Genomic DNA, 15,980 nt, shown 5'->3' with positions numbered 1-15,980 from the left:
AAAATTGGCGCATAAGTGTATAGCAAAAGTTAAAGTTTCAGACCTTTTAATTTAAAAACTCTCCACACTCCCCAAAAAAATTTTGTATTTCTTTCTGGCTCATCAAATTATGGCTACGTATGTACACAGTGAAACGCCGTTTCATTTTTCTCTTTTAGATTACCAGAAAGATAAACATCATGCACACCAGCGGACGACGAATTTTGCGCGTCGTATTGGTCGATCATGTGTGTATAACTCCTATATTTGTTATTAAAAAAAATTCATAAAAAAGCTATTGCTTCCTCAAAGATGCATCAAAATATGGTCCAAATTTCAGATGAATCAAATCGCTAGTTTCTTAAAAAAAAAATCCCCAATTTCCCTATGTTTTTAGCGCGAAGAATAGAATTCCCCCCTTAAGAAACACCCAAACTCTGAAAGTTACGCCCGAAAAGCAGAAAACTACTCACGCGATCTTGTAGCAAACGTTGCAGATCCATTCGACGTCTTTGTTATCGGTAGGGCTCCTGACCTCGATACGACACTGCCTGCAAACTCGGTGCCTGCACCGCGTGCACGATGCACCGGTGTTGTAAAATCTACCAAACGATGCACCGCATCTGGTGCACTTGCGTCCTTGGTACGATACTTCGCCCGACGCCTTCAGCAGTCCCCTCCTCCTCAGATATTGCAGATCAGCCTTCAGTCTTCTGCAAAACGTACAGTTTTTCCGTTACCCTCGTGCAACTCTGCACCAAACGAGACTTCAAAAGTCTCCACGACGTTACGATCCTCCGAGCGATCTGTTCGCGGGGGCAGTCCTAGCGACTTATCGTACCGCAGTTTTCCCAGAGACCTTACAACCTACGGCACGTACGTCGAATATCGTTAATTTTCCATGGAACACACACACGTTCCAATTTATCGTCCGAAGAAATAGATTGTACGATAAATCTTAACGTCCGTGGGCCATTCAAATTTAAAACTTCCACCGGCGTCTATGCATGCTTTTAAAAAGCATCGAAAATATTCTTACACAGCCCCGAAATTTTACTTTGAAATACAAAAAAAAATAATCTAATTCAACTGTCTACAAAACTTTCCCAGCAGAATCGATCGGAAAAGCCTGACAAACTTTAAATGGCACTTCTCAGAACCTTGCGCCACTCAAAGTGTTAATATCGCAGATCCCCTTACCCACTGCCCGATCTAAGAAACAAGAAGAACAAACCACGCCGCTCATTTGCTTTCACTCTAAGTGACACTTGTTAGATAAACCATCGTTGTCCCTTTAACCGCGCAGATTTCGAAACGTTTAATAAGCTCGTCGCGTTCGCCGGGAAAATAGCCGTGTACAATTTGCATATCACGATCGTCGTACCCTCTTACACGACCGTATCGCGGGAAACTGGTGTCAATCCCGAAAAAAAAAAGGTCGACTCGGTTTCGCGGTCTCGCGCACCTAATTATTATCGCTCCCTGCTCACCGACCGCTAAGAGGCTAATTAACGACCTCCGCCGTTTATCAGGCGCTGTCGATTGATGAACGACTGCCGGATTATTCGCCGAACAGTTGCGAACGAGCGAGTTACGACCGACGACAAGCGTCGCTTACAGACGAAACTCTCCCGCGTAACGTTTCGTTGATCCCTGAAGACAGGCAACAGTTTCGCCGTAGCTGGCCGGACTCGAGGCACGAACTCGCTACAGCATTCGCCTGCCTGCATGGGGCGACCGATCGCTCTGCTAAACTTACGCGGAGGAAACAACTGGTTGCAGTCCACCGTACCGGATACAAAGTGATCCAACATCGGTGTGTTTGCAAACTTATTCTCTATTACGACACGATTACCGCCACTGCTACGTAAACCGTCGTCGCGCACACTTCTCCACGTTCACGGACTAGCCCGATCGCATCTGATCCGCGAGGATGCAAAGGCGAGCAGAAGAAGCTGTGCGGAGAATCGTCGGGCTCTCCTCCGCTCGGTGCCTCAGCTCTCGCGAAGCGATCGGCGCTGGAGCTGCGCGACGTTAGAGCAGTCCCCGAGTCACTGGAGAACGGATGACGGACACTCGGCAACGACACGCGAAAAGGATATTCCGTGGGCAAAGAGACAGCCTCCCCGAGTTTCGGCCCGATGACAGTGACTCACAGAGCAACGTGCAGCCGCTGTATCTAGACCCTTTTGTTATAAAAAGAATCGACGCACCACGCAAGAAAGATTGCTACATCCTTCTGGTTGGTGCCAACGTTGCGCTAGTGTACTATCTCGTAGGTGTTCCATCGGGTGTGTATATCTAGTCTCCATTCCCGCTCGCACAATGATAAAGCATATTAACGCAACACACTGTACGGTGCAATGAACACGGCCGAATAACAATGAACGATATTTCCTTTGGCTTTTAGATAGCCCCGGTACCAAGTACTCGAATACCTTTCTCCTTTCTCTCTCTTTCTCTCCCCCGTTAGCTATCCGCGCGCCGTGCTCGCACGCGTATGCACCGGGCACAGCAAGAAGAAACGATATTATGCATAAGCGTTTGCACGCCCATAAATGGCAACTTTAACGCTCGGTGGTGTTAACTATTTGCTCGTGGGTGTGCATTCAATTTTAAAGCGTGCACCCGGCATTTCCACTCAAATACTGTCGCGTTCGTTTCCGAGGCTAACCGGGGGAACTGCTGCGCTCCCCGTTCTGAATTATTTATTATGCATGCAACAGTTGTTGATTCTAAAACATTTATTCGGAGCGCGCACCAGCTTCGGTTTTAAGCCCGGAATCCACCGGGAAGCTGAGCTATGCGATGCTATGATATGCTAGGCCATGCTACGTTTTAAGAAAATTAGCTTCGATACATTTTTATGGAACCGTTTTTACCAAAAAGCTACGTTAAAATATAGCATCGCGTAGCTTAGCTTTCCGGTGGATTCCTGGCTTTAGAATTTTTATTTGGTGGCAGTTTGGAATTTAGAAACATTGCCCTGTGTGTATTTTGTTCTGTGAAATAAGTGAACTCGTTTAATAATTAAATTTTAGTGATCGAAGTTGGTAAATCGAATTTTATATTTAAACTTCAGCGCAACTTTTGAATACGCAATGCGAATTTTATGTTTTTACAGAATTTTATTAATTTCACTGTAGTTTTATTAGATTTCATTGAAATTTTGGTAACGGTTGCGTTTCTAATAAAAAATTATGAATTTAGTTTGTAATTTCGCATTGTACACGTATGACGTCAGATTCAAAAATTCAGAATGTCGAGTTATCTCTGAAAATCTCCGTTTACTGGGAATAATGAATGTAAAACAAAGGTAGCTTCCTTTCAACTCCTTTCGTTAGTTTTTTTATTTATGTATACCGTTAGCCTACATACCTTTAACCTCCGTCTATGGAGAACATAGTTCGCGGGCAAACATTTATTCCCACATCACGGAGCATAGAAAGCAATCATTTATAGTATATTACTTTATTATAATATCATACAATTTCGCGGATATTTCCTTGAAATATTAAAATTATATTAGTCTTACTACCATACTGTTATAAAAATCTGAATTTCATTAGCCTTGTGAAATCCATTAATTAACCATTGGAGCATATTTGAAAGGAAACACCAGGTACCTGTCTCTATAATTATTCATTAGATGTGATGCATTATTCGACGCTTCATCGTTGTATGTTTTACGTATGCAACCGTTTAATATTGCAAACAATTCTTATTCGTTTCAAGAAAAAATTCAGTTAAATTTACTATTGTGTGAAATTACGTTTACTAATAATTGTGTAGATAACATAATGCGTGGTAACATTCGAAGAGAGTAAATGCATCTAATTTAAATATATTTATTAGAACTGCAAAACGGAATAATTAGAAATGCCTGAGCTAAGAAATGGGAATAATCGGCGAGCCACCAATGGCGTTGCAATAGTTTCTAGGATTAAAATATAAAATCCATCGAATGGCATGGTGGGCTGGCCACAGTAGTCGCATCCGGTCAGCGAAAGACGATGGCCACAGTAGTATAAGCAAACCCGTAGGAACTGCTGCGTACCAAGCCCACGCATCCGCCTTTAGGGTACGAAAAGTTGCGTACATTTAACTGTGCAAGAGACTTCCTTCGCATTCCACTCAAAATTCAACAAGGACACAGAGAGCCTCCTTATAAAGCTATAGAAAATTGTGAGAACGATGTTCAGAAATATTTATATTTTTAAACATAACGATGATGACATAAATGGACCGAAAAGGAATAGTCACTTAAATGAGAAGAATACAATTTTGAAAAGAATTTTGATGGAAGCAATCACGATCATTGCAGCACAGTGAAGAGAATCCTTAATGCACGTAGGAGTCAATGCAAAAGGGGTTTCCGATAAAAAGAAAATTGTCTCATAACGGAGAATTGAGTTCCTCTATGAAGAAGAACCTGGAAATAGAGTGTACTGCGAAGCTGGTTGGACAGCTTCATCTTTGAGGATAGATCCCATGATGATAAAGTCGCAGTGCTGTACCTTACCACTCGGGAAGTAATTAGCACTGTGATACGATTACGTGACTAGAATGTACTAATTCTGTAATTATTCATTCCATTAACAGAGTATTCTCTTTTGGAGAGCAAATTTTATCAGCGCTCGTGATCGTGATAATTAAATAGCTACACAGTACCACGATCGACGAATCACCTGTTCCCATTCAGCAATCCGAAACCTTTACAAATTACCTGGACATACGAACATTTCACACGTACCCCAATCAAAACAGAACAATCCTCGATACGATTACAAGAAAATACATTATTACTTGAATGCAAATATCACAAAGAACCATTCCATATCCACGTATTCATCTAGCTTCTCCAACTAACTACCTCAACAACCACCTTACCAAGAACCATTTTTATCCCAAGATTCGCGTTCCCCACTTACTAACCGTACACTCGTGGACCCGCTGTTCTCCAAGCATTAGCAACACAAAACACACGTGACAGTACGCAGGAGCCACCGTTCATCGTTCACCGACCAGACTCGTAACCAAAGTCACACCAGGCAATGCCGCGCGAGCCCCGACAGAGTCGACGATGTCAACGCGAGCTGAACGAGTTCTCCCCGAGTCGGCTTTCACCGATCTGCCGTGTCAAAAAGCACGCGAAACAACGAGCCCCGCGGGTACACCTACGCGTCCCTGCAGCGGCCGCCGACCAAGCTGCGCGATCGGCCCGAAGACAAGCGTCCCGCCGTATCGAGGCGGCTACTACGCCGCCGCGGATCGGTATCGAGCCAGCCGATGCTCGTTCGCGGAATAGAGCAAATCGACCGCGGTACGAGGTGGTGTCACTTCCCGCGACCATTACCGATGGCGATATTAAGGGCACGCGGGGGCCCGTGCCCAGAGCCGGTGTTGTGGCCGTCGGTTGCGCGCGTCTAGCCGTCCACTTCCGTCTTCGTCGATCGAGGTAACGCTTAAGGAGCAGCCGCGGTAGCTGGCCATGCCCGGCCGTGGCGAAGACGATCGACGGTGGTGCGCAGCAGTGACGGCAAACGCTGCAGAGTCAGGTACGTACCTGGACCGCGCGCAGCCGCTTTAAGGCCCAGCTAGTGAACCGAGCGGAGAAGCAACCGGCGAAGCGACCAATCGGCGCTCCTTATCGCTGACGCAGCGCGCAAGCAGCAACGGGCACGCGACGGTGTGCGTGGCGATGTACATGCACAGGCGCAGGTATCGGCGACGAGGTATCGGTTGTGTTTAGCTCGCCCGGCGAGGGTTTTGCGGCTTTTGCTCGCGCGGCCCGATCGAGGGAACACCGCGAACTTCGGCTCCTCGCGATCTCTCCGGTCGGTCCCTTCGGTACGCGCCGCTCTGCCTCGGTTCGCCTCGGTTCGCTTTTGCTCCGTACGCCGGCGGGGGCGTGACTGGACGTACATTAGACGTCAGCAATGCCCCGGCTGCGATGTCAACGACTGGCAACAAGATACTCGATATAATGGGGCTATTTTGCACAGCTTTCCCTTGGGAGGGCGCACTTTTCCTGGGTTCGCACTACTTGCTTCGGGGGGACTCGCGTTTGGGAGGAAGTTGGAGGAGGGAATTGAATTTTGCTTCTTTCGGTGCGTCGGAATTATCGGTCGCCGGTGGTAAAACTAAGCGGGTCCGTGGTTCTTCAGTTTCGGTGGATCCAAAGAGTGACCTAAAAATCAGGCCCTTTTTTAGCCTCGTTTTGGTCCCACGATTTTGCAACTGAATTTTCTGCTAAATGATACCTTATGATGAGGCATCAATCGCAAGAAATTTTCGAGTTGAGGTGACAATTAGTTTCTGAGACATGGGAGGTGAAAGAAGTGAAAATTCGTTAACGCGTCAGCTCATGCGCTGCGATGTACTAACTTCTATGTTAGTCTGATAATTTAAACAATTATTTCCAGGGGTTTTGCTGACTGCTAACAACGAATTTGAACTTAGATTTGCAAAATTCACGAAAAAAGAATAAAAATCAAGAAATGTAAATTAGGGTGGAACGAAATATAGGGGCAAAATATTTTTTTATTATTCGTGACTTATAATAGTGGGCAAAAGTTGCCTTTTATAATGTTATTTAAGCTGTGAAAGTTTGATCTTGGTCAATTTTTTTTTAGGTGCCGCAAGCCATTCAAAAATTCATATTTACTGATTGTATGACTTTTGAATCGATTGCGGCACCTCGAAAAATTTGTTGATCCAGATCAAACTTTCACAGCTTAAATAACTTTATAAAAGGCAACTTTTGCCCACTATTAGAAGCCATGAATAGTAAAAAAATATTTTGCCCCTTTATTTCGTTCCACCCTAATATAAATATCTGTGTAGTGGGTGTTTTTTTTTTTAAAATATATCTTCCACCATATTGAATCGACCATTGTGAGTTTTAAAATCTAAGTTCAAATTCGTTGTTAGCAGTCAGCAAAACCCTTGGAAATAATTGTTTAAATTATCGGACTGACATAAAAGTCCGCACATCGAAGCGTATGGGCTGACGCGTTAACAAATTTTCACTTATTTGACCTCCCATATCTCAGAAACTAAATGTCACCTCAACTCGAAAATTTGTTGTGATTGATGTCTCATCATAAGGTATCATTTGGCACAAATTTCAGTTCCAAAATCGTGGGACCAAAAAGAGACTATTTTTATTGTCACTCTTTAAAGTTCAATCCGAGGAAGCTATTGCAAAATACACAAGTTTTTCCCCATCTGTAGGTTTAGTAATCTATTGTTGGGAAAACCTTAGAAAATATTTAAAATAACAGAAACTCTCAGTTGCATAAGCATTCTATATATCTTTCAGCAAATATTACAAATATTATCTTCTAACAAAAATCGTAAATTAAAATATCCACAAGATGTTAATACTCGTCTCTGAATTATTACTAAGAACTATCTCCAAGAGGCAAACAATGATGTTATGGTTTTCATATCTTTCCTCAGTTGCACTCTGAACGACACGAACGCGTGTGTCATGATTCATTACCGTAAAATTCATCACCATCCCGATTTCTAACATTTCTTAATTTTATGCTCGGCTTTCGTCTTATTTCCTCGCTGCATTCGCAGCGACTCACATCATCGGTAAATTTTCCGGAAACAGTGCTTCGTGCAGATCTGATGCTCTCCATTTTATTACGGAGCACGAACTGTCGTCATAAACGCGCTCCGTTTTTGCCAGTCGAAGGTCGAATTAGAAATGCGATATAAATCTGTGTTCAACTTCTATTTAAAATAACTTCGAATCTTATCAATCTTCTCTTATTAAATCTATCTTTACTATTAGCTGTCAGACTTTAGATTTTCTCACACTCAACACTCTCAATTCGAATTACACGCGACCTTCCTGACACAAAGCTTTTTCTCCTTTCGCGATTCACTTCCTTTTCCTTTCCTCCTTGCCGTTTCCTCCACGACACGCATGTTCATATGGGGATTTCTCACGTTTCCACGGGGAAGAAATTGCATAATTCCGCGCAGAGGAGTTCACGTGCGTGTGGACAGCATGTTTTTGTAGATTTGTAATCGAAATGATGACAATCCTATTAATAGTAACCAATTCAACGCCATACCTGCGCAGGCTTGTCCTCAATTACACGTCGATGTTTCAAAGGCTACATATATACAGCAGAAAACACGAGGAAATGTTGCGTGGACATAAATCACGCAGGCCTTAAACTCTGTGTTCTAATGAATCCAAAAAAGGTGCGTGTTATGACGCCTTCTAACCTGATACGGCGTTGCGGGTCATTACGTTCTCTTTTTAAGTCTCAGTGAGGCAACTCATCTGCAATTGATTAGCATCGATGTCTCATTCCTGTTACAATAAATTGCAGAAGCGGCAAGGTATAGGTACTTATGCTAAAACGGCGGATATACGCTTTGCCATTTTCTCATCGAAAGATTTCCCTACTAGATTACATTTTAAAACGCGGAGCTTGTACAGTCTACGTTCAGCAATATTTTCATCTCATTGCGTGTTATAAGTACTCCCTTTAAAATATTCCATATTCCAAGCAATTAAGAACCACCCTGTATATGATCATTGTAGCGCCAGTCGCATTAATCACCGCAATTAAAAATATGTTTGTTAGCATGCGCTAAGTGGCGTTAGCTCTCTAATCTGCGAGCGTGATCGCGTAATTGTATCTGCTTGTATCAATGCCTCAATAATTTATGCCAAAGAAACGATCCGGCGAAGCTATCGGTTTCCTTCAATTTTTTGGCGTTTCTATACCGGTGCAGCGATTCAAACGATAATTCGCATAAATAATTTACACATACTTGGACGGAATGCGCAAGATAACCAGTTGCAGCTGGCAATGGTCTATAAATAGGGCAGTAGTAAAACCCCCGATTTGCGCTTAAAGGAATACGAATGACGAGTAAATATTGCTGGCGATTTCGAATGCCACTTTGCGTGACTGCTTCGAGACGACTCCCAGGTATAAGCAGACACCTGCTGCGTTTATTGCTTTTTCCATTATTTTCCCATTTAGATGGGCATCGATGGTTATCTCACGAAAGAAAATCAGTTAACGACCTCGCGAAAACTAATTGCACCTATAATTATCGAGGGCGACACAGTATCCTGAAACCAAAAATTCCGAAGATAATAAGTGGTCATAAATTTTGGTGGCGCTAAAGGCTTAATATTAAATTTCAAATTCCAAAAAAAGAAAAATATCAAGTATCCTGAAAAATGATACTATTTAATGATACTCACAACAGGAAAATGGAACCTGAAAGTTGAGGCCTATCAGAGCTGGCGAAATTTGTCTTCAAATGGAAACTAGAAATGAATTTTTTATCAGATTTCGATTCTTCGTTGGCAGCGATATTGTTCGAAACTAAATGGGAAGTTTCAAGCAACGAAGCCTTTTCGTTGCTTCCCATTAATTTCTCCGCATTTTGCCATCGTGTATTAATGTGCAGGCAGGCAAGGTTACTAAAATGACAATGATCCTCTAAGGTACCACTCCGTTGCACAAGTACGCCTCTAATCACGGTAAATCCTTTTAGAGATAGACCAGGAAGAGTGGCCCTGTCGCGATTTTCCGTAAATGGTACACCTTCAGGAGGAAACGAGTATCCGGTTATCTGTTGTGGTGCACGAAGATAACCTGTTACGTCGACTTTTGCAAATGCAGTTCATCAGGCGCACGCATCTCTTGTACTTCAATTGAATTTCCTGCGATAATTATTTCCCATCGATAACGCCACTGCCCAGAGTTTTCCACAGTGGGAAGTATCAAAATAATCTGACGTATAACTGAACGCGTGCCTAAAGGTAAATTCAATATTTCTTCTCGCTTTTAAGCAGAGTTGGGCAAAATGTAATCTAATTACAAATAACAAATTACGATTAAACTGTAATTGTGTAATTAATTACACATTATTTGCTGTAATTGTTAATTTAGGTAGTTGACCATTTGTTCTTGCCAACTATCTAAATCAACGATTACTGAAAATAATGTGTAATCAATTACACAATTACAGTTTAATGGTAATTTGTAATTTGTAATTAGATTACATTTTGCCCAACTCTGCTTTTAAGACACCGGTGCTTCCAGACTTCTAACAAGGGAAGATCCCGCACCGGAAAATTCAAAAAATTCTGAAACGTTGTGAATATATAGAGGATTTCCTCCTTATTACAACGCAATTTTTGTTTGCTGTCCAAATTCACTCTAAGCGGGTGAAATTAATTCCTGAAAATTCGGCTATTTTCCGATTTTATTTTGTAACTCGGAATCTGTGCACGGTAGGGGAAAAGTTTCAAGACAAAAGTTACTTCTTTTAATTAGATCTATCATTTGGTGGAAAAAAATTATTTTACAGTTCACGGGTTGTAGCATAAAATCGGAAAATAACCGGATTTCCAGCGGTCAATTACACACCCTTAGAGTGAATTTGGGCAACAAACAAATGTTGCGCTGTAATGAGGAGGAAATTCCCTACGTTATTATTATTATTATTCGTCTTTATTACTTGACACATCCAGAGAAGAAAATAATACATAAAGACAAGCGAAGTAAATGGCGAGGCTGCAGTACAATACTGTTAGAAGCCTAACCATAAATAACTAACTAAATAATTAAAAACTAACTAACATTAAGAAACTAGAAATTTATTGTGACGCATAATGTAACTTAATATATCGCCGAGCTTTACATTTAAAATCAGGAAACGAATTTAAACCTCGAATATCAGGTATTATATCTACGTATTCGCAAAGTTTCAGAATTTTTCGAATTTCCGGGTTCGGGATGCTCCCTTGCAAGTAGACAATCATATCACCCCCGCCAGGGCGCAAGGAAAGCATGAAAATGCAGTCGATGACAAGTTTTCAATACATTAGCACGGAAAGTAGAGCGGAAACGCGGACTACCGTGTCTGCCTCCAAAGCCATGCTTATGATTGCACTCTGTCATTTAGACTTCACGCAACGGGGAACAATGGCTTTCCCATCATTAAAATAATTAATTATTAGACCCATAATAAGAGGTAAGTAACAATTGCGTCTCGTGTTATTCAATGAAATTCTACGCGGCCTGGCTTGTGCTCCGGCGGAACATGAAATCATCGCGTAGACGATTTCGTATACTATATTCGTCGTTCACTGTACCCCGGTGCCTTTATCCGATATGTAAATTGAAAATCAGTTGATTAGAGAGATAATTTCACTTGCGGCTTAGAACCGCCGGTGGCGCGCTGGTTCAGAATTCCGCCTGGAAGTGGGAAAAGAAAATCAAATCGTTATGCAGACAATTTCTCCTGCTGTCAGTGCTACACGTTTCCCTATCGATATTCCGCGTTCTATGCAGACGTTGTCGATTAACGTGCACCTGCAGCTTCATGTGCAACGTCTTTATAGTAAGCCGAATCTTTTAACGGGGCTAGAAATTAGGATTTCCAAAATGCTAATGAGATTCGTAAATTAACCCTTAACTGGTATCCTGGGGTCGCTCGTGACCCCAAGCACCCAAAGTTCGATGTACAATTTTCGGTTGTCTAAGTTGGTAAACTGAATTTCTAATTAATTTTATAATAATAGTTTAACTTTCTACGCTTCTATTATTTTCTACATTACCTAAGATGAAAATATTCATAGTGGTTGCTCTAGTGTCGACTTTACAAATTTCTGTGCCCTTTTTTATTTGGGGTCTGCCACGACCCCAGTATACCAGTCACGTTTGCCAAAAACAGTATACCAGTTAAGGGGGTATACCCGTTTGAACCCTCGGAAAATGTATACATTTTGTGGATTTTTTTACAAGTCAACGGTTTGATGCAGATTTCCCGTTTTTTAACTATGTTTACATAGTATTATGAACTACTTATAAAAAAAGTTTCAGTTAAAAAACTATTGTTTTTCGGAAATTACGGATACATGTCCGAAAGTCTCTCGATTTTAGACGGCTAAACGGTGGCCCTAAAAACTCGCGCTACGTTCAACCAATTTACTTCAAATTTTGCATGCAGAATCATAATAAGATTCCACATCGTCCAACGAAGGCGATTTTGAAAATTTTGAAAAATAAAGAAATGGTGAGAGATCAAAGGTAAAGTTAAATTTTTCTAAGAGAAAAATCCACCTTTTTCCTTTATAAATAATAAACGGGGAATCGAAATAAAAAAAGCCTTCGTTGGACGATGCGGAATCTTATTATGATTCTGCATGCAAAATTTGAAGTAAATTGGTTGAACGTAGCGCGAGTTTTTAGGGCCACCGTTTAGCCGTCTAAAATCGAGAGACTTTCGGACATGTATCCGTAACTTCCGAAAAACAATAGTTTTTTAACTGAAACTTTTTTTATAAGTAGTTCATAATACTATGTAAACACAGTTAAAAAACGGGAAATCTGCATCAAACCGTTGACTTGTAAAAAAATCCACAAAATGTATACATTTTCCGAGGGTTCAAACGGGTATACCCCCTTAAGGGTTAAGAAGATGGCAGGAATCCGCGATTTTCTGCTCGCACTGTGCCACGTGTATATGGTTATTGCAGGTCACAGAAATTGAAACGACAATCACTGTATGCACTATAGATATGTATGGACGTCGAGAGTCCCGTTAGTCAACCTTAAGGTTTAAGGTTCGTTCCTCCAAGTATATACCACCTCGAGCTTAGTCGAGCTTATGTATGTAGATTTCTCTGCAGGCAGAACGAAGTCCGCTCGTAAAATTGTGTTTTGTAGTCGAAAGAACCGAGGATCATAAATGTACCACGCGTTACAAACAAAAAAGAAAAGGACCTGTTCCTCAAATAGATTAATTTCTCCACAAAAATTCCCTTTTTTCAGGTCCACCAACAATTACATCTGACTTCCCACGGAAAGAATTTACTTCTTCGTATTATCCACTATAAATAAAACTCTAATCGCTAAGGACTCTTAATATTTACATACATATGGATGCTTATCGGTGAAAGTCGTATCGAGCACGAACTGGTCTTGTTATCAATAACGTGTTCGAAAAAGTGATCGGCATATGCCTCTAATCAGCTATAAAGAGTTTCTCCATGAAAGTTTCAAGAATGTTGCGAAGAGAATGGACCCTCTACGAAATAAATAATCCGACGCGAGCGAAAAGCAGATTAAATCACAAGTTATCCACTGCTATTTGTAAATTCCATTTAAAAAAAAAAGGCCAATGATGGCAGAGATGTGAGTTTAAGGGGGGAGCCTGGTGTAACTAAATGAAAATCGAGGCATTTTTCGGGAATTTTTTATAAAGAAAGTATTTGATAGATCTTTCTGAAACTTTCAGGATATTGTATTAACAGGTTAAGGTATATAACAAAAAAAAAATTATTAAAAAAGAGCGGCAAATAACAAAGTTATGCCCAGTCCGTTGGCGACGCAATTATTGCACTGCGGGCAACGTAGCGTCTTTTGGTTTCATCTGAAACCAAAAATCGAACAATTTTCTTTTAGTTTATGAGTGTACGCACAGAATGAAGTAATTTGAAACTTAAATTATGCAAAATGAACAAATGGCGGCCTCTTGAATAAAAAGTTCACTGTTTCCAACGAAATTTTGCCTTAAATGTCTAAAAAAAAGTTATTTATTTAAACAATATCATTATACTAATAACTTAGTACTGTGAAGAAAATGTTCACAAATATCCGTGCACAAGGCCAAGTCGATTGGTTGAATATTTTTGGAGTAATATTGCCCGCAAAGTGTGAAACTGTCGTTTCGAGAAAACGCATTTAAAGTTTTGTGGTAGCCTGGCGCTCCGTAGCAAAACCGGCTATACCCGCTTTAATTTTTCGAATTTCGTTTTGCGGCTTTGGGAAAAAAAAAATCGATTTCTTCGATCCGCTACACCAGGCTCCCCCCTTAAGTTGGGCGCCCATTCGCGCGCCAAACGGCCACCGTGTTCTACGTTACGAAAATCGCTATAATATGTACTCCACCTACTTAAATTCATCGTACGCGCTGAGAGACTTGGGCCAAAGTATCGAGACGCTGTATATGTATATAAATATCGCGGGTTCCTTATACCTCCGTGTGAAAGCGCCATTCCACTCGGCTCCGGCTGTACGCTACGACATACAGAAAGACGAGGCTCTCGTTCGCACGGAGGGTCACAGCTAGCCCTGAGGGAGCAGTCATTGACATTGAGAGAGAGGGAGGGAGAGAGACCGACGTGAAACGTGACTAATATCGTGTTGCTACCTCTATATGGAAGCTTTTCGCATTTTCTATTCGCTCGCAGCCACCTGCGGAATTGCTGATCACGCGAGGTCGATGTGAATCCGGCAATGATTTTCCGGAATCGGTACGTGACAGACCCGTTTCATCGGGTCCCCCGTGATAAATCATATCCTAACAGCCTTGGCACCAAAATGTCGAGATCTAAGCGCGGTATTGTTCGCAGGATAGCATTTGAATGTAAATAGAAGATGGACTGGGAATATTGTAACATGTACGAGCGATTACGGTAATAACTAGAACACCGGCTAAATTACACGATGGAGTAACGTTGAAAAGTACCCGTGCATCATCCGAGCATTTGTCTAATTACACGCTGCTTGGCGCCAGAAAGAGTTAGCTAAGTAAAAATGAGATTGCTCACTTTCCAAGCTTGGCGTAGTATTCTGCTGAACATGTCGAGGGAAATAAGCCTAGCATTGCGGCTGCTGAAAGGTGGACTGCTGTCATCGATTGCTATTTGGACGGGGAAGTTGCTGGCTTCAGCTGGTTGGTGTAATTACTCGACATATTAGAAACGCTGAACCGCTATTCCGCCGGGTTTTAGATTGCTCAGCTGGCATAAAAGTCTCGGGTATCGCTAAAACAGGTTTCTCGCAAACGTCTTACTCCCGACGCGACGATTCAGTATTCGACAGTCGCTCCCGCTGGTTCGTGCTCCTCGAGGTACATCGCCTCGAGCTGCGTAGAAAGTACAACGCGAATCCCTTTGATAAACCGTAAACAGTCGCAACACGTACGAGTAAATAAGATTTTCATCGGTTGATTCGCCCTCGAAATATGTCCCCCAAACTATCTATCCAGAGAGACACACTCGTCGAGCTCGACGAAAACGAGAAACCCGTGAACGACCGCGCTATCGATTCGTATAAATATCGAAATGCTTCGTGAACTCCGGCAAACCAACCAAATGGCATTCCAGTACGGCGATTCGACATTCCATCGGCCATACCTCCCAGCAATCAAACTCACAGCTCCCTCTTCGTAGCGATCACTTTTGAGAGCGTACTGGCGAGGCGAGCAACGCACGAATAACACCTCGACGATAACATTCCTGGTGGATCTTAACAATCACTCGTATCATTCGTGATACACCCGGCCACGCAACATCCTCCCTTATCCCCCGCCGGGGATCGCTCTCTGTCGATCACGTCAACGTCCCAAAAAGAAGAACACTGTTTTAACGTTACCCTTGCTCCTCTTCGGCGGCGGGTCCCTGTTGCGCGATGCAAAACACGTCTGTCGTCGACATGGTGCTTCGCTGGCCAGCACTGTTGACACTCTATCACCGGTCACATATCGGTGCCGCTTACCTCCGTTCATCCGAACGCTCGAGGATGCTTCCCCTCGGTTCGAATCCACGCAACGATGCCGCGCACCTCTGCGATCCACGTGTGAACGCGCGCAAACCCGTGCAAGTTAAGTACGTGTCCAGGTTGGCTGGCGCCCGTCAAGGCTATATAGCACACCGCCAACCGTGGTGCCGCGAGAGCGGCGCGATGTTGGGGCTGATCTGCGGTCGATCCTCGGCCAGCCGGGCAGAGCAACAGGTTGGGGGGTTTCCACGGATTCCTCGGCGATCCACGACGGCCGAATCGCGGTTTCTACTGGCGGCTCTCGTTGGAAAAGTGACGGGTGAAGAGCGACGCACGGCAGCGGCCGACTCACTGCAGTCTCGTGTGTAGTGTCGCGGCGGATCGGTCACGCCGCACCTTTGCCTCTGTTGCCACTGTTCTCTCTTCCTTCTACCTGAG

At 42.7% G+C, this 15,980-nt stretch overlaps 1 protein-coding gene across 3 annotated transcripts in view; it reads right to left on the bottom strand.

The window, feature by feature from the left end:
- LOC143378009 (uncharacterized) overlaps positions 1-15,885 on the bottom strand; it is a 64,149-nt gene extending 48,264 nt beyond the window's left edge. Inside the window, exons 1-2 of one of the 3 annotated variants that reach the window (XM_076829892.1) lie at positions 15,417-15,885; positions 453-692 (exon numbers count right to left, since the gene is read on the bottom strand). In XM_076829892.1, the coding sequence (XP_076686007.1) occupies positions 453-692; positions 15,417-15,478 (302 nt within the window). In that variant the 5' untranslated portion in view covers positions 15,479-15,885. The remainder of the gene's footprint in view (positions 1-452; positions 693-15,416) is intronic. The other 2 variants (XM_076829888.1, XM_076829891.1) reach the window with 2 other exon arrangements.
- Between the last annotated feature and the right edge of the window lie 95 nt (positions 15,886-15,980).

The sequence above is a fragment of the Andrena cerasifolii genome, chromosome 1, assembly GCF_050908995.1.
Source record: "Andrena cerasifolii isolate SP2316 chromosome 1, iyAndCera1_principal, whole genome shotgun sequence".
Classification (NCBI taxonomy): domain Eukaryota; kingdom Metazoa; phylum Arthropoda; class Insecta; order Hymenoptera; family Andrenidae; genus Andrena; species Andrena cerasifolii.
Note: the sequence above shows the minus strand (reverse complement) of the source record. Positions and strands in the feature narration are given on the sequence as shown.